The sequence below is a fragment of the Dermacentor albipictus genome, chromosome 10 (genome assembly GCF_038994185.2).
Source record: "Dermacentor albipictus isolate Rhodes 1998 colony chromosome 10, USDA_Dalb.pri_finalv2, whole genome shotgun sequence".
NCBI lineage: Eukaryota > Metazoa > Arthropoda > Arachnida > Ixodida > Ixodidae > Dermacentor > Dermacentor albipictus.
Window position 1 is genome coordinate 33,944,280 of NC_091830.1, and position 19,488 is coordinate 33,963,767.

General features: G+C 45.6%; 1 protein-coding gene across 4 annotated transcripts in view; it reads right to left on the bottom strand.

Annotated features, from left to right (window-relative positions):
• Positions 1–6,401: 6,401 nt before the first annotated feature.
• Positions 6,402–19,488, bottom strand: part of LOC139050962 (TNF receptor-associated factor 5-like) — a 93,585-nt gene continuing 80,498 nt past the window's right edge. For all 4 annotated transcript variants that reach the window (XM_070527876.1, XM_070527874.1, XM_070527873.1 and 1 more), the window contains 7 exons: positions 18,744–18,770; positions 18,598–18,654; positions 12,281–12,340; positions 12,129–12,197; positions 8,859–8,918; positions 8,135–8,188; positions 6,402–6,645 (listed from right to left, as the gene is read on the bottom strand). In XM_070527876.1, coding sequence (XP_070383977.1) covers positions 6,556–6,645; positions 8,135–8,188; positions 8,859–8,918; positions 12,129–12,197; positions 12,281–12,340; positions 18,598–18,654; positions 18,744–18,770 — 417 coding nt within the window. In that variant the 3' untranslated portion in view covers positions 6,402–6,555. The remainder of the gene's footprint in view (positions 6,646–8,134; positions 8,189–8,858; positions 8,919–12,128; positions 12,198–12,280; positions 12,341–18,597; positions 18,655–18,743; positions 18,771–19,488) is intronic.

The following is a 19,488-nucleotide window of genomic DNA, read 5'->3' on the forward strand; positions in this document are numbered from 1 at the left end:
GCGCTGTTTTCAGCCTTTCTCGAAACATGAAGAATTTGAAGATGAACTGCAACGACCACCAGCGATTCACCGGCGGGCTGAAAGATACAGGAGAACTAAATCCATCCATGATCATGAAGCAAGGTGGATGCAAAATTAAATTCAACGCTGCATTAATTCATGCTCTACAATATCAAAGATGGAAATGTTTTTGTGAGCCGCTTGGTCCACGTCAGCGCTTATCTCAGATATGGAGAACCGTGCGTGGACTGTCGCGTATCAACGCAAAGCGTGTTCCTTTCAAATATCTCGCTTTGCACAAGTCACAGGGAAATCAACATTGCTGAAGAATTTTGCTCAAGGCTTGCTAGCTCGCAACCCCAACGCGCACTTGAACCATGTGCCACTCCTGTGCCTCGGTATACCCCCATGGAGGGAAGGAAAGACAAAAGCAGAAGGCAGGGAGGTTAACAAGAATATCGTCCGGTTGGCTACCCTACACCGGGGGATTGGGAACGGGGAAACAAAAATGACAGGTTGAGAGAGAGGAGGGAAGGAATGAATGAAATTAGCGGTGAGTTCGCTGACGCGTGTGGTCTAATAGAAATTGCAATAATAGTCACAGACATTCATACAAGCCTGTGGTGCTCAAGAAGCACAATAGTGCCTTCACCGGTTTATGGGCCGACGAGCGATGTTCCAGCTGCACCTGTATGGAAAGCAGCTGAATGATCAGTTTTTGGACAGCGTTAGCAAGTTCTTGTCTTTCTGGGGCATATCGTGGACAGCGGCACAGCAGGTGGTCGATATTTTCTTCGGTGCCGCAGACCTCCCACCCTGCACTGTCGATCCCTTTGATTAATGTAGAGTATGCCTTTGTCAAGGCAACTCCTTACCAAAGGTAACAGAGAAGCGTAGCTTCAGGTCGAGGAAGTCTGAATGGAGACCGCATTTCAAGTGAGGGGTTTAATTGATGCAGACTTGCAAGCGTTATGTATCTCGAATTCCAATCGGTCAGTGAGAGAGTGCATGCCAGGTGTTGAAGCGGCCTTGCGGCGTCTGTAATCGAAAGCGGAATTGACGAATGTAATGTTTTCGGTGGAGTAGCTTGAAGCAGCACTGGCGACTTGCAGGCGCTCTTCCACACCTGGGCCAGGCGGCGTTGCCTATGCGGCGCTCACTAATATTGGGCAGAAAGCACCGACTCATGCTGCGAAACCATTACAACGAGTCTCGGCGCAACGGTTTGGTTCCACATGAAAGGAAATACAGCCGCTTGGTTCCACTTCTCAAACCTGCTAAATCACCGCTAGATTTGTCATCGTACCACCCCATCGCTCTGGCCAGTTGCATAAGGAAAATAATGGTAAGAATGATTTCGACGCGCCTGGAATGGCACCTGGAAAATTACAACGTTTAGCCAGATGATATGGCTGGCTTCCGGTGTGGGCACTCATCCAAAGATAATGTCATCGATTTGGTGACATTTGTTCAACCTCAAATACGTCTGAAACGACTCACTGCGGCATTATTCCTTGACACAAAAGGCGCCTATGAAAATGTAGCATATTATGTCTTCATAAAGACTCTGATTGAAGCCGCAATTGGTTGCTGTACTTTTGAGTGGCTGTGCAGGTATTGGGCCGATAAGCGTTTCTTCGTGATGACCGAGGATAGCGCCATGACTGAACACCAAAATTTCCATGGGTTACCGCAAGGAGGAGTGTTGGCCCGACGCTATTCAACCTAGTGCTCGTTGGCCTAGTCAGCTGCTTGCCCAACACAGTTCAAGTATCAATATATGCCGACGACATCTGCATTTGGGCGTCTGCCGTAGCACGACTGCAGGTACGAGCAAGGCTACAAAAGGCAGCTATGTTAACTTCACTGTGCTTGCGAAAACAGAACTTAGAGCTGTCTTCAGAGAAATGCTGCCTTGTCACATTCACTCGGAAAGCAATGAAACGCTACACTCTGCAAATGGGCAAGCAATTGCAATTGAAAACGCACGGAAACACCGCTTTTTAGGGGTAATTATCTACCGCAACCTATCATGGAGCCCGCTCGTTTCATTCCTAAAGAAAAGGTTAGTGAGAATAATACATTTCAAATTTCGCGGCGGAAAGTTACGGGGCACATCGGTGCGGTCAATGCTGCACCTTTATAACACCTACATCAGTTTCGGAAGATGCAGTCTCCCTGTGCTTCGTAACACCTGCAAAACAAACCCGCATGTGCTCGAAAGACTACAAGCTCAAGCCCTAAGGACGTGTCTCGGTCTTCTGAGGTGTGCGTCTACAGCGGCCACAATTGTCATAGCTCGAGACCACCTAATATCAACCTACTTGACAACCGACGCTCTCTGGTGGCATATTCGGCACGTTGCCCGACTACCTTCTCACCACCTTGCCGCTTTACCCGCAGAAAGGCCACCCACAACTTTCCTTCGTATAATTGTTGCCAATCGTACGCCGTTGCCATCGAACTGCCTGCCTGCAACAAGGCCATCCTTACCTTTATGGTGCCTGCAGAAACCTGAACTATGCCCCGCCATTCCAAGAACCAAGAAGGCTAACATGTCTTCATTTACCTTGAAGTTTACCCTAGCTTTGGGCAGGCCGTCGGAAGCATATCTATTTTGATTCCTGCTCAGGCGTCACAAATTATGCCGCGAAACATTTCACCATGGACACTATCCCCACTGGAAATCGTGCCATACATACCTGGAATCAGTGCGAAAAAGAAAATGCCTCAAGCAGCGACTTATCAGATAGCTTTAGAATATATGCACAAAGAATACGCAGCCGCAACGCACATTTTCACAGATGGCTCTACAACTCCACATCGTTCATCATGCGGACTTTTTGTTCCCTCTACAGGACAACGATTCTCGTTTCGTCTTGAGCGAGCGACATCATCTACCTCAGCGGAGCTATATGGCATTAAGGAGGCCCTTGTGTATATACTTCGACAGCAGCCGCCAAAGACATGGGTGATATTCACAGACTCAAAAGCAGCCCTACAAAGTATATGGAACAGGCACAAGCGTTGCAATAATCAACCAGCAGCATTTCACATTGCTTATCTTCACCACAGGGCTAAGATTGCTGGGCATTGCATACAGTTCCAGTGGATACCTGGCCATGCCGGCATTTCGGGAAATGAAAGAGCGGACGAAGCTGCCAGAAATGGACTCCAATACCGCAAGTTCAGAAGAACATATTTTACAAAAGCCGACACTTCAACCATGGCAAAAAAATATGCCTATGAAGAAAAAAACGCATCTTGAATCTGCCGCTTCACCAAGATAACTTCCTACATTACATTGACCCAGAAATGAGACCGAAAATTCCACGACCACATCCTCGACACTTAGAGACATTGTACCATCGTCTTCGACTGAACGTGGCATATACGAACAATTATCTGTACCGCATAGGACTTACCACTAACCCATACTGTGATAACTGTCGCAACTTAGAGGCAATTGAGCACATATTACTAGAATGCCCCGCATACCGCGACGAGAGACAATTTTTTGAGCACCAAATGGACATGATTCGCCACGAACCGTTAACATTACCGAGCATCTTAGGTCCAATGCCCGGCCCTTCAAAACAGCGACGGGTTTTGGATTTATTGTTCAAATACCTGACAGAAATTGGTCAAATAGGAAAACTTTAAAAATTGCATCCTTCCTATACAAAAGCCTAAATTAACCCGCCATGTCACGTGTAAAAATTAGTATCAGGTCCACTCGGACATTTCATATTTATTTTTATCCTTTTTTTTTCTCCCACTCTCTTCTGGAATCTTTTAATCCCATTCCCCATCCCTATACAGAGTAGCATGCCAGCGGTTATATACACGCCGGCAAAATTCTCTGTTCTTCTAATAAAGAGCCCTCTCTCTCTCTCTCTCTCTACCCTGAAGCGGAACACATTAGGACTTTTACACGAGGTGCACAGTGACCACGTACACGTTTACAACGATGGCTCAGTCATACTTGCAAGTTCAGATTCCGCTTTGGTGATACCAACAAGATATGTCAAAATACAGGTGAAAACATCACGTGTATCATCAACGACAGCTGCCGAACGGGTAGCCCTACGTGTGGCTCTTCATTTCATTCAGGAGGAACCACCGCATGTATGGTCAATCTTCTGTGATTCCAAGGTAGCCCTACAACGTGTACTCTCAGCACTGCGCCATGGTTCACATGAGCCACTCTTCACAGAGATCAGAGAAGTCCACCATCGCATCGTTGACGAAGGACACGATATAAGATATCAGTGGTTGCCTAGTCACTATGGCAAACATGGCAATGATCGAGCTAGCGCAGTTGCCCGATCTACCCGTGACGGCGTCGACTGATCTCTCCCTACTGATCAAATCATCTCTCCCTACTCATTTCCGTTAAAATACGCCTTTTTGCAGATGATTGCGTTTTATATTGTAGAAGTAAATCTCCTACTGATCATATTGTCCTTAACAATTATTTTGCTGACTTCTGTAACTGGTGCAAAGCACAGCAAATGAATATCAACTTTTCCAAAACTGTCTGCATGTCCTTTACACGACGCCAATCCCCATCTTTCTTTGCCTATGCCTTTAACAATATGAAATTAAATAAGTTCTTCGAATTCAAATATTTAGGTATCCTACTAACACACGATTTGTCATAGTCGAAGCACATTGATGTTACCTGTAACAAGGCCCTTAAAAGGCTGAGTTACACACATCTTGCTCCTCAAGAAACTAGACTGACCGCTTGCCAGAGAATAGGCGCGGGCATTCAACACGAAAGAGAAAAGAGTGATACTACCGACACAGAGAGCTGTGTTATGGCTGTACAGAAATCGCAAGACAATGTGCCCAACAATAATGAATAAAGAAGTTTAAGAATCCTGCATAACTTATGGCATATATCATTGATAAGCAATTTGCATAACTACACAAGGCACACGTATAGTATAACCATAACCTGATCAAAGCATATCCATAAGTTAAACCGTAAGCATAACCGTAAGCTAAACCGTAAGCATATCCATAACTTAAACCATAAGCATATTCATAAGTTAAACCGTAAGCATATCCATAGGCTAAATCATAAAGCATAATCATAAGCTAAACTGTAAGCATCACCGAACCTTTTCGCTTCGAGATATCTAGGCTTAAGCCTAGCTAAGCACCAGCCAAATTTTTCCATAAACAATTGAAATATGAAATTCATTATCGGGCAACATTCGTTCACTATCACTGAAACAATTCACGCAAGCTTGTTTATAAATGTTGTTACAAAAGTGTGTTATAAATATTTATAAATAAAAAAACTTTCCGCACTTGCGTGTGACCTGACAATACGTCAATGGAATTCATCCCAGTTCACAAGTGCACGCCTTCATACCTCGGACGTTAATTCACAGCTCCGTATTCCACCCGACCTCCCACGACGTCACTGCACCCTTCTAGTCCGTCTGCGGCTTGGAGTCGCGTTTTCAAATGTGTTCTCCTTTCTTATCGGAATTGCCAACAGCCTGCTTTGTGACTTCTGCGGGTCCAATGAAACAATCGTGCACCTTCTTTGTTAGTGCCTTCGTTTCAACCCGCAAAGAGCCGTGCTCTGAGCCACCCTAGACAAACTGGACCAGCGCCCAATGGCAGAGAACATCATCCTTGGAAACTGGCCTACGCGAATATCAGCGTGATCCGCTATGAAGGCGCGGCTGCGGTACTTAAAAAGACACGGGACTTTTTGACAAATTGTGACTGCACACTGTGTGACGTAGCATTGTATGGTTACACTGCGTAACAATAGGAACGCCTTTGCATGCTGCGTGACAGTGCCCACAAACAGTGTGTATGTGTGTTTTTCTTTCATTTTTTCCCACTTTTTTTAACCCTTTTCTCTCTCTCTCTCTCACCTATCGCTACCCTTTGCTCCTCCCCAGTACAGAGTAGCCAACTGGTAATAATCTCTGGTTAACCTCCCTGTCTTTGCTTTGCCTTTTTCTCTCGCTGCTGCTGCTGCAGGTCAAGCTGGCATTAAGTACAATGGCGTAGAACAAAGTAAGCGTAGCACATGTAGTAATAAGAGGTTATTACGCATATATTTAGAAACGCAGTGTTGAGCCAATCTCGGCAGGAGGAAACAATTATGTGAAATCGCCTTGAACGTGTAACCGCAACAAAGGGAAATCGAGCAAGTCCACATTGCGTGGAAACAATAAAAACAACTAAACAACAAAAATATGACAACCGACGTCGTAACAAAAGGTAAACGCCTCACAATCGGAATGACCGATTGCTGATCGAAGCGAAGGCGCTGTGATTTCCACAAGACATGCTTGCACTAGCAAGAACGTTATTGGCTGAAATGTCAGGTTTCTGGATGCGCTAATAGGCACAAAATAGAGACACTGTAGGTTTCACTCTGGTCGCTTTTATTTTGAGTCATTGTTAAAGTGAACGATGATGAAAACAAAGTAGTCGGTCGGAAAAAATAACAAAATAACTCTGTTTGTCCGTAGCAAGCTTGCAGCAAACATTGTGTTGATCTCAGTGCCCATGATCAGACTATTTGGAACGCCCGTGACCCTTCTTGCCTTGACCCCGCTCCTCTTGCACGGGAACGACGTTGCGCACATGATGGAAGTCGTTCACAAGCTGAAAAGAAAAACGACAGGCAAATATTCAGCTTGCTAGAAGCAGCTGTCATGAAAACTACAGATACACAGTGGAAGATTGTTATCGTTGCAGAAACTCTCGGGTACATGACCAACATGAGCATCGCGAATTGGTAGAATTTCTCGAGTCGAGGATCCCGGGAAGTAGACGACATAAAGAAAAATGTAGGTTAAGCTGAAACTTATTCAAACAAGCGCATCGATGCTCGCTACATGCATGATTAACTGCACAGATCCCAGGATTCCAGAGATGTGTTCTTTAATTTCATTGTACGTTGTTAAACCATAATTTATCATGATTTACGGTGTGCTGTGGCGGGCGTCCCTAGGCTTTCTTTTTTTTGTCTGTGTCACGACTCATCAACTATTAGAACGAATATAACAGTCGAGACTCGATCTAACCAAACCCGATATTACGAAGTTCCCGTTATAATAAAGCAATTACCATTCGCCGGCTGGTAGCAAGAGGGTTCAATGTTGTCATTAAGCCGAATCAATGAAACTAACTAGGCCAAACTCGATTTAACGAAGCTTTCTCTGAAATAAATGAACGAAAGTGCGGTAATTTCTAATTTTGACACAGGAGGGTTTTTATTCGAGCGTGCACTATACAGCTATCGCGTTAAAACACTAAGGTGCCCTAGTCCCGGCCCTAGCTTTATTTTGACGAGGCAATATCGGATTCAACACCACCTCGGTATTAGCGGAGGTGGTTACTTTTTTTACTTCATGGTTTACGGGACAGATGGCTGGATTAGCCGCAAATACAATGCCGCGGAAGCTTTTGCGTGTCGCTATACTACAATGTTAGATTTCGAAGAACCGACAGATTTCTTTCTTGATCTTATAAACTTCCCGAATGAAATAAATATTTTGAGCGTCTTCCTGGCTTCGTTAAGCCGAGTTTCAATTGCAATCATTAAGTGCTTTTTCTATGGCTCTGACGTTATCCTTCGTAAACCATTCCTCGTTTTACAGCGTGCATAGACCAAAACACGAGACAATAAAACCGTGAACTTTGCAGTTGAGAAACAAACATTTCACGAATTTACACGTTGCATATTTTGAAAGTAAACAAAATTGTACGCCATCTCTCTAACTTATAAAACATTTATTTATGCGCGTTCTAAAGCTTTGCCTAACTGGATTGCAACATGGTCGACGGATCTGAAATTATTATTTTTTTTTTTGCAAATATGTTTCACTTACTTAATGGAAACCGCATTAATTGAAATTAAGAGCGTGCGAACGATTTCATTTTCATTCCCGAGCACCGCTATGTTGGCTTGTTAGACGAGGAACTTGTGACTTGTGGGCGAAGTGACGTCAAAATAAAGCTGTCATAAAACACCGAACGCATAGTCACAACCATTTTCATGCATACGATTCGACCGTACGTTGCCGTACATTTGGTTTAGGCACAAAGTGCCGGCACTTAATCTCTAGAGTAAAAAAAAAGCACTTCATACGTCATCCAATAGCGTGGGAACCTGGGTGGCTCCATGCATATGCCGGCTTGGTGCCTGAAACAAGAAGCAATCTTAAAGATGTAGGCCTGACGTCGATCAATATTCGGCAGTGTTAATCAACCACCATTAACCAACTAATCTTTGATGATTAAGCAGCAATAATGCACGAGGAGAATATATGTCGCCTTATACCTCGAATTGCGATAAACGACCGATAATTGTTTCAAATTGACATATTTTTGGGCCGAAGTCATGGAGACTCCATGTAAAGGAAGTCATGGTGAATTCGATGATGATTGGTGCATTCTCTGCGAGTCATCATAAGTACGGAGTAATATAATGCCAACCTATTCTGCAGTCACTGATGCTGCGTTTCTTACAAAAAAAGAATTCAATTCACCCCCTCAAAGGGAATGCAATAGTTATTTATGTGCTACAAGCATTACGAGACAGGAAAAATGACTCTTTCACCATTGCCGATGGCACGTGGCACAGAGGCCACATTGTAAAATGTGGTCTATACTAAAATGTTTCCAGATTGTTTATTCGTTGTCATCCTGCACACATTCCAGGCCGACAAATACGCGAGGGTGGCCAGTGAAACAAAATAATATACAATAATGAGCAGTGAAGAACAAAGCTAGTATGTCGCAGCACTAGGGGAAATTGCAGATGCTAATTCGCCAACAATTTTCCACTAAGTAATCTTCAACGTTTTTCTCACCTGCAAGGTGTGGACTGTAGGTGAAAACTTTTCGTTCACATCTTTCATTGCCTCTTCAACCTGTGCGGCGTCAAAAACAAAAATGACTCGATATAAAAGTAAAACTTCGCGTTTTATATAAACGTATGTGCGTCGAGAGACCAGTGCTGCCAACCATAAGGAAAGTTGCCTAGATCTATGGATTTTAGGTTCTGTTTGTGGAAAAAAAGAAAATTTGTCAAAATGAACGTTGATGGGCTATGACAGGGATGAAAGAAAGACTCGGAAATGTAAACAACAACTGCTGTGACGCATCGATTACGAAGCCGGGAACCACTGAGGCCACTGCGTTTTCTGATTAAGTTACCTCAAATTACGTTCGCAGTTGTGTGCGGTGTATGACTTATCAGGACGCATCAGAACAGTGAAGGCATCTGGCGATGTAAGTGACAGAGCGTGGATGCCTTCAGCTCGCTAACGAAGTAATGCTACTCCACTATTGTCGTTCGTAACTCTAGCTGTGCTGTGAAATTCTGGGCACCTTGAATGAAATAGTTACCTTTAATAGCGCAACAAACGTATGCTGACCAACAAAGCAGTACATACAAATCTGGGCGTAAGTAGACGCATATTTAGAAACAGTGCCGCGCACTACAAGGTGACTGTGCCGCTAAGCAGACGACTATGAATGCGTTTATTAAATTTTACCGTGAACCGTCCAATAGCTGCGTAGATCAAATCAACTTTGGACACAGTCCCGGTGGTCACCTGTTTGGGCGACTTTTGGATACAGAGGAAAAAATGAAAAAGATTGGCCCCGTATCTGCGGGCTTTGCTCCCAATTAGTTGTAAGCGTTCAAGCGTGGTGGTGCTACATGACTTTATGACACGCAAAAAAACAAAAAAAACATTGCAGATCTTTTACATTAATCTCATGAAGTGGTATACTGTTTCGACACTGTTGCATTCTGTAAGAGAGGTCAGGGTCTCATTTTCGTACAATTCGAATAACGTTTCTTGTCAATCTTGGTTCGAATTTGCACTCAGTCGCTGTCCAAATTTGTTTTTAAGGTGGGACAGTGTATACAGGGTGTGATTATTATTAAGTGCCACGGAATTTTCGACTCGCCTGTGGCAGATAGCATGATCATTTTCCACGAGCTGGATTATTCGAAGAGTTGGGCATTACTAGCCCCAGAAATCGAGACACACATTCAACTAATTCACCCAAAAATTTCTATCTTCTTAATTAATTGGTGACATATATGGCAACACAGTTGGGAATTGTAGCCGGTGAGTTTGCACGTATGCACTCGAAACGAGTTGTCATGCTTCAATGGAGAAAAGGGCGTTTCATTAGAAAAGTAAGTAGAACTACAAGTCATCTGTATGGCGAGTTTGATGGCGTATATCTCAAGACAGCAGTTATTCTGGAATTTATTTCCAAGTGGACACGCCTTGAACACCCAACGGACAAAATTCAGAAATTGCAATATCTGCCATAAAATAATTGATTAGGAAGTAAATTAGTGGAATTATGTTATTCAGTTAAATACGTGTTTAGATCTCTTGTCGAAGTAATGTCCGCCTCTCTGAATAATCCAGCTCAAGGCTACAATTATGTCTGCTGCAACATTCGATATTTACCATTTCATGAAATTTAAAAACAATGATCACGCCATATATTCTTGCCGACGTGTTCTTCTTTGTAGATATCACTTCGAGGAGAAGACTGTGTTGTTAGAGAGATTATTCACCTGATGTCTCTGCGCACCATTTTGTAGTCCTCTTCATGTATTCCGTATCGGTGAATATAAGGGAATCGAGATACAGCGCAGCTTTTCGCTGTTCTAACTGTACTACAACGTTGTGGCCTCGATGTCATGCCTACCCCCATGCTCACGAGCAACTTCCTCTGATAATGAAGAGAAAGCTACAGGGGTTGAGCTTCTGCGCAAGTGTTACCGTGCGGAATAATGCGGCAAAGTTTGATAGCGTTTTCGCTTTCTCGGAGAATGTAATGAATCGCCCTTTCTTCCATGTATGAAGGTGTCGCATTAGCCGAAACAGGGAAGAGAAAGGCAGAAAAACATTTATTATTTACATGTAGCAGTGTATAGTGTGTCATTTTCTTTCGTAAGTACTCTTCCGAAGTTAAAGCGTCTGTCTACCGCTCGGAACATGACCTTGGATTGTGGTGAGAATGAGAACATTGCATGTCATATTGTCGGAAACGAGTATGCTTGTATCCCGTAAACAATATCAATTATGTTCTTAATTTTTCTCTGAAATCAGTACAAAAATGCCATGTGATGTAGTTCGACGGGGAAACAGCACAACCAATTCGTATACCGCCCCATAACCTAAAATCCGCGCAGGGAGGGTTGTTGCGCTTGGATACGATAGTGGATACGATTTTGCTTGAAATTGTGTTTTATGCTCTCCTGCTAACGTTCCTTATCGGGACAATATTTTTCTCCTGTTTCCAGCGAGTGCATGTTGAAGTGGCGCCGCCTTGTGGAAACGAACGGAGTCGCGGTATACGAAGTGGTGCGTGCACGCATGGCCCCCGAAATTACCATCGCATTCGCTAGTCAGTGTTGTCGGGCTCTAAACACAGTTTTAAGAGCAAACTTCTGCAGATAAAAAAAAATTTCGAATATTTTTACTCGCTTGCGAGAGAAACCACTGCACGTTTGGGCACTACGAATGGCAGGCTTTCTATTGCAGTAGGAAATAAATTGTGCAACATTTTTCCAGGAGAGCTCTCACATGTACGCTTTTTTTGCCTCAGTAGCTTCCCAGTGATGCAACAGTTGTCCTCAAGGACTTGCTGCTGCTCCATCATTCGAGCTTGAGTGGTGTAATAATTTAAAAGCTGAAAACAGCCTTAGAGGTTCCTTTAAAATAAGATTTGCCGTCTATTTGCACAGCCCAAACAATAATATACTTACAGAAAAAAAATTACAGGTCGAAAAACCACAATTTGATAAGATGTCAGGGGAAATCCAGAAGCTTTAAATCAGAGATATGGTAAGACTAGCTTCGTAGGTTCGCAGCACAACACGACGCTGTCTAATTTCTGTTAAAAAATCTGCTTTCACCTTCGTAGTTGCGACTTTTTATTGGCTGATCTGAGCCAACTCTGCTTTTGGCCTACAACAAAATTCGACCGCCACAGGGACGTATCGATCCCATGACCTCGTGCTCGACAGCAAAACTCTACAGCCACTGAGCTACCATCGTACGTAGCCGAGCACGTTGAACTGAGACAGTTTAGAGGTTGCTTACCGCATCCAGACGAGCGTTTGTCTCTTCCCTGATAACGGACAAAGCTTCCTCGAGGGAGCCCTGACATTCCTGTGGAATAGAGAACGGAATTGAATTGCTGCGCGCTTACTGAAACGCCCATGCGCTTGTGAATGCAAGGCACATTCCCTTACCTCGAGATCCGAGACCGTCTTTTCTGATTTCGCAATGCGTGTTTCACATTGAATTTGGACCTGCATAAATATTTACCATGTGCATGATCTTTGCCTTTTAAGTAGGTTGGGCAGAATGAAATAATTTATTTATTTATTTATTTTTTATCATACCCTCAGGTCCCAATGGGCATTACAGAGGGGGTGGGTACATGGTTTACAAAGAAAAAAGCATTAAAACCTATAAGGACAAGGACAAGATCAACAGACAGTAAGAGCAGCAAAATAAAAAGAAATAAAACCCAGCAATATTCGAGTCATTTTAAAGGATGATCCGTCACAGCGGTCATGAATGATGACGCAGCTACCTTATTGCTGTGGTCGATACGGGAGAATAAGTACACTGGCTGCGAAATTAGTTGCTGATTCAATGAACGGTGATGGAACACTTTGTGGAATAAACAAAGGCGCGAGATGTTGCGGCGAGTTTGAAGGTTAGGAAGGTTAAGTGACGATTTCATTTGCGAGACACTAGCGGTACGTGAATAGTTCGACATAATAAAACGAGCTGATCAATTCTGAAGGGATTCTGAAGGGATTCTATGGATTGAATGAGAATGCGGTGTGCCGGACGCCAAGCAGCAAACGCGTATTCAAGTTTCGGATGATCGAAAGTTTGATAAAGCATTAAATTTAGGCGCTGCGGGGCTTGGAGAAAATTGCGTCAGAAATAACCGAGAGTGCGATTTGCATTACCTATGGTGTAGTCAATGTGAACATGTCATGGCAAGTCACCAGATATGTAAACACCGAGATGCTTGTATTGTTAGATATGGAGCTGTTTCCTGCGATTACTTCGAGTTCCCCAAACCACTTCGAATCGCAGCACAGCTAATTGAGGAATGCCGAAGCAGGAAAGCACATTCCAGAGGAGCGGCCGAGCAAACAAGTTTAAGGCAACAAGTTCACGTGCCAACAAGTTCGTGCGCCGCCGGGATTAGCAGGTGGGCATCTGACAATGGAGCATGAGCAGCCCTCCCCTTCTCCTCGTTAGAAGTGCATTGCCAGTCTGCGAGGCAAGACCACAGAGAGCCGCCAGGTGTGACACCGCGACACCGGCGCCTACCATTGGCTGAAAGTGGCGTCATCGGAGTGGACTCTCCCATTGGTCAAACATGACGTGACTTACAGTGCTCGAAGGGTTTATAAGAAGCCTTCCAGAGAGACCTGAGCATGCTGGGATAGTCCCGGATTCCCTGATTCACCTCTCTCTAACTACTTGCCGCGGGCCGCAGCGTCCGAGTTGCTGCCGGCCCGTAATGACTGTACGACTGATAATTGACGCTCACCTCCCTGTACAAAATGTAGAATAAACCCTCCCAAGTTTTGGGGTTTTCATCCCGGAGTCCGTCCTACAACCCCTACATCTGGTGGCAGCGGTGGGATCGCCTCCGAATGCATCAGCTGGTGGCAGCGCTACGGATAAACCTTCGTCAAGAGAGATCCTAAGGAACCGGGAAGAGCGAAGAAGAGAGAGCCTTCGTCGAAAGAGGTCCGAAGAAACTGGGAGTAGCGAAGAAGGAGCGAGCCTTCGACCCAGGCAGTCCGGAGGAACCGGGAACAGCGGACGAACGAACCGGATGGCAGGGTGCTGCAACCGTAAGTGAGCGCGTGGTTTTTTTCCTTATGATTCGCCAGACTCAAAGGTTGTGTGTTCAATTTTAATAGTTCTGGGAATCGGGAGTTTGTTGCATTGTGTGTTTGCACAAATTAATTAAGGAAAACAGTTTTAACCACCTGTCGGGGCAGCTGCCATGGATCTTAGAAGGTTGACGAGGTTAGACTTGTTGTTGGTGTGCGACGATATGGGAGTTGAGGCGGACGAACGGATGGATACGCCAGCTATCATAAAAGCGATTAACGATAGTGGCAACGATGACAAAAGCATTGAGCTTGCTTGGGAGGTGATACAGGAGCCACGGGAGCGTGTGCGTCGTGTACGTTTGCGAGAGCGTCGTGAGCTTAGGAGTGAGCGTCAGCGTGAAGAACGCGAGAATGAACGGAAGCATGAGCTTCAAGAACTTACTCTTAGGTGTGAGCGTCACGGACGTGAGAATGAACGCGAACGTGAGCGAGAGGAAAAGTATGAGAGAGAGAAGGCAGCACTGATCAAAGAGATACAGTATTGTGATCAGTTATTGGCACAGAGAGAACGGCTGTCTGAGAATTCTGTAGGTAGTACAGAGCGAAAGAATGAGGAAGTGTCTAGCGGACTTTCGCCAGAAGCCGACGAAAAGAGTAGTGCCTGTGAGATTAGCTGCCGATTCATAAGTGAAGGGAGAAGGCTAGCCGCTAACGATGCCTTAGTGGCAACAGAGGCCGTTAAAGGCCGTAGTGAGAGCGACGAGGTGCTGTGCCAACAGATGACTGTAGAGACAGCTAGGCCAGCTGCGAACAAATTGGCACAGTTACCGCGTGTGTGCGTCGCTAGTAATGTTAGCGAGGTTGCTAGCGGGGAAAAGGGTACTCCTGAACCGAGAGACGCGAGCACCCATGTAGAGCCAGATGTGCGTGCAGAAGTGAAGTGCGAACTGAGCGATGCAGTTGAGAGTAGTTCTCGGGATGGCGAGCTCCGTAGCTCACGAGAGAACAACTGCATTGTTCAGGGATCGGTGCGGCTCTCCGCCAGTCTAGGTAGCCTAGAGAGGGATGATACAGTTATTAATCATTCGGACTGTGCGCGTGAGACAGCGATCGATACCGACGTGCTGTGTGCCGATGCACAGCGTGAGCTGGGCAATGTAGTAGAGGGCAGTTCGCAAGAGTGCGAGTTCTCTAACTCGAGTAAAGCCTGCTGCATTGTTCCAGAGTCGGTTGAGCTGTCCGCCAGTCGAGGCAGAGAGAATGTTGATTTAAAGGAAAATCAATGAGACTGTGCGGGTAAGAGACCGATCCGGGCCGACGAAATGTGTACCGGCCAGCACGAGGCACGAGAAGGCGACATGAAGACGAGTGCAAAGAGAAAGCGCCGTAAAAAGAAGCGCGGTAAAGACCGAAAGACGGTAATTAATGTAGCGCCGCCAAAGATGGCGAGAACCCCAAATGGGCAGGGCGCGAGGAGAAGAAAGGTGCGGTCGTCACTGACGATGTTGACGCATCCTAAACGTTCTTGCCACCGGTCAAAGGGGGACCGCGAAGAATGTTCTGCACGGACGCGGACAGAGGGCACGAGGCTGTTAAACTCCTCGTCGTTCCGTAGTTCTTTTCATAGCTCAGCGTGCATTTCGAAGAAACGCAAGGTGGCAGGACGAGACCAGGTGGGGAGTAGCGACGCGGTCAATCGAGTTTGTGTTGAAAGCGGGGCGCGAGGACGCAAATTGGCAGGAGACCGTAACGTCTTGGGGGAGCTGATAGTGAATCAGCCCTTTTGTTGTCTCTCGGCAGCCTGAGTAGCTTTGAAACTTCGCCCACCTCGGGTCAGGCTGAAAGTATGAGTCAGTCGTAAGCAATCGGGAACGGGAAGCCAAGAGAGCTTCCGTAGAAGCAAAACGTGTTATTTGGTTTTATTTTTGAGCATCGGAAAATTTCGCGATTTGAGACTAGAGTTTCTTTCAATGTGTAAGGTTTGAGCTTTGTTAATGTTTTGGTTTGAGCAAGCTCCGAGATTTGAAAGATGAGGTTTATGTAATCATGTAGTCTCGCGAGATGCTCATTAATAAGTAGATAGGCTTTTTTTTGTGGGGAGTAACCTGAGGGTCAAGGTTATTGTTGAGAGGCCTATCGTAACGCGCGTGTGTGTTATTTAACCTTCTTTCTTTTTAAGTTTTGAATTTTCTAAGGTTAAGCGCGTTGATTTTCAGTGAGTGCATGAGTTGCACTGAGAGGCGTTCTTAGTTCCATTAGCGCGTATCCTGTGTGGACAGAAGGAAGCAGATTTATGACTGGGTTGCTAGTGTGTGTTGAGGGCAGCCGTATTCTGACTTCTTTAGTGAACGTGCGTGGAAAGAGTTAGTAGAAGACGCATCATTTTAAGAGTTCTGCGGAGTGTTAAGTCCCGCGAGTTTAATTGTTCGTTTAAGTCACGTGTCCTAGAGGGACTAAAGGAAGAAACGTGAGTAAGCGTATGAAGAGTTTGCCTACAACACAAGTACGCGTTCTGTTTAGTGACCACAAGGTTAATGCGCTTGTGATTACTTACTTGTGAGGTTGACCAGATTGTTCAGTGGCACCATTACGTGCGATAAGTACGCCACTGCGATAGAGTGGAAACATGCTGTTCGTGTAGTCAGGCCACTTAAATATGTTCGGCTGTTTTCATTTGTTGTTTGCATCGTCAACGACCCTTTTGTTTTGCAACAACAATAGTACTCTGGTCTTGTCGGCATTCGAGGAGAAATGGATAGCTGTTTGGAAGGGTGGTTGGAACTGCTTTGTCAAAATTGGGGAACTAAAAGATCAGGGTTGATTTTGACTCAGTAATAGCCTGGCGAGTCAGGGGTGAAGAGCCTGCGCTTACGCGTGGTGCAGCGCTGTGTTGTTTGGTTTGTTTGACGTATGTTCTCCAGGGCCCAGGATCCCGAGGGTTGTCAAACGAGGCTCGACCCCAGTACCCTGCAGCTTCTTTCAGCGTTCCTCATGGCCAGCGAATTGAGTTCACCGGCCATTCAGAACAACCGGGGCGAGGACGAGCTGTTAGATATGGAGCTGTTTCCTGCGATTACTTCGAGTTCCCCAAACCACTTCGAATCGCAGCACAGCTAATTGAGGAATGCCGAAGCAGGAAAGCACATTCCAGAGGAGCGGCCGAGCAAACAAGTTTAAGGCAACAAGTTCACGTGCCAACAAGTTCGTGCGCCGCCGGGATTAGCAGGTGGGCATCTGACAATGGAGCATGAGCAGCCCTCCCCTTCTCCTCGTTAGAAGTGCATTGCCAGTCTGCGAGGCAAGACCACAGAGAGCCGCCAGGTGTGACACCGCGACACCGGCGCCTACCATTGGCTGAAAGTGGCGTCATCGGAGTGGACTCTCCCATTGGTCAAACATGACGTGACTTACAGTGCTCGAAGGGTTTATAAGAAGCCTTCCAGAGAGACCTGAGCATTCTGGGATAGTCCCTGATTCCCTGATTCACCTCTCTCGAACTTCTTGCCGCGGGCCGCAGCGTCCGAGTTGCTGCCGGCCCGTAATGACTGTACGAATGTTCATTGACGTCTCACCTCCCTGTACATAATATGTAAATAAACCCTCCCAAGTTTGGGTTTTCATCCCGAAGCCCGTCCTTCAACCCCTACAGTATGCAGACACGCGCTCCAGCCGGATACCATTAATTTTGTATTCTGAAGACATTCAGGCGTTAGGGCTTCGTGAAAATTTCAACTGCTTGCCTTTACTGATGTTAAGGGTCATTAAACATTTATTGCACCATTCAGATACTTTATTTAGGTCAGATTGAAGGACAAGTGTATCATTAGAGTAATTTATTTCGCGATAGATAACGCAGCCGTCTGCAAGTAGCTTTACACTAGAGTTAATGTTATCTGGAAGATCAGGAATCAGATTATGTAGATCAGGAATAGTAGCGGACCTAAAACGGAACCTTCAGGGACGCCAATTCAACAGGACAAGGAGAGGAAGCGTGATTGTTAGCAATAACATATTGGGTTCGGTTAGATAAAAAGCATTCGGTCCATTTGAGGATGTTTGGGTCAATTTTCAAAGTGCTGATTTTTAATAGAAGTAGTTGATGGGGTACCTTGTCGAAAGATGAGGTAACTTGTCACGCATGACAAAACAAAAAACACTATTGCACATTTCACACTACATGCGTGCCAATTTGCGGGAACAGCTGAATATCTTTTATCTTATGATAATTGTTACAGTTAATCATTTTGTTTAGTGTCTGGATGCCTTTTGCACCTTTTACGCGTAGTCGTAAGTGTTCAAATTAGAATTATTCATAATTAGTATACAATTACTGCACTATCCCTATACTACCAGGGCACCAAAATACACTCACTCACTCACTCGCTCGCTCACTCACTCACTCACTCACTCACTCACTCACTCACTCACTCACTCACTCACTCACTCACTCACTCACTCACTCACTCACTCACTCACTCACTCACTCACTCACTCACTCACTCACTGGCTATCTTCCCCAATCGCTAATTTTCGACGAAGATATTTGTGTGGTGCTAACGCAGTATGCAGTGAACTGGTCTATATCTGCCATATCGTCATAGGGACGTGTCAGAGTTCGACGAGAACAGACACCAAGCAGACACAGAGATGTGCGTTACAAGATATTGACCAAAAGGCACGCCCAGTGGCCTTACGTTCCTCATGTCTCCTTGGATTGTTGGCACTGCAACTTGGAGGGTCTCCATGTCGCCCTGCAAAATACGCGGTGCCAATATCAAGCCCTGTAAACGTCTTTGCTAGTTAAACGTCATATTTCTTTCAGAAAATGCCAGAAACTTACTTTTACTTCGTAAGCCACCTCTTTAAGCTGCAAGAAAGAATGGAGAATGAAATAAATGTTCATATATAACAGGGTTTGTCTACAACCGAGTCGCGTTCGAGAAAATGCCTAAGAAATAGGTCGTGTTAGATGCCGACGAGTAATTAGCACCGGTCAAGCTATGCGAGGGGAAGCACCAGCCGTCGCTTTCGAATTATGGTGCCCCGGAATGCGTCGACCATGCTACCGGACCCACCAGACAGGATGACTATCCTGCCCTCGCGTGTCGCGCGTTGAGCTTTTGTTTCCCCCCTGTGTGACGCTTCCCGCAGGTGCACCTGGAGGTCGGCGCGGTTCGGGGTAGTTGAACTTAGTCCAGAAAAAATCTGCTTTGCAGTACTGGAAGGTCCTTCAAGAACGACCAGGCGAGGAGGCAACGCCGGGGGGATGTGGCCATAGGAAGATAGGGCCCAGGGCGGAACATGACGCCACTCGCACGGGCCCTATGATTGGATGGAAATGACGACCCCGGCACGGGCTCGACGATTGGCTGAAAACGAGGCGGCCTCGACGGAATGAAGGGGTTATGAGCCAGATAACCGTCGAAAGGGATGGACGTTCTTGCCGCGAGCCGCAGCGTACGATTTGCGGCCGGCCGTCGACGAACGTTTACTGTTATTGTAGCTGGTTCTAACCTTGTAGATAATGTCAAATAAACCTTCATTTCTCCAAGTCCCCCCCTCAACGTCGGCGAACTCCCGCACTC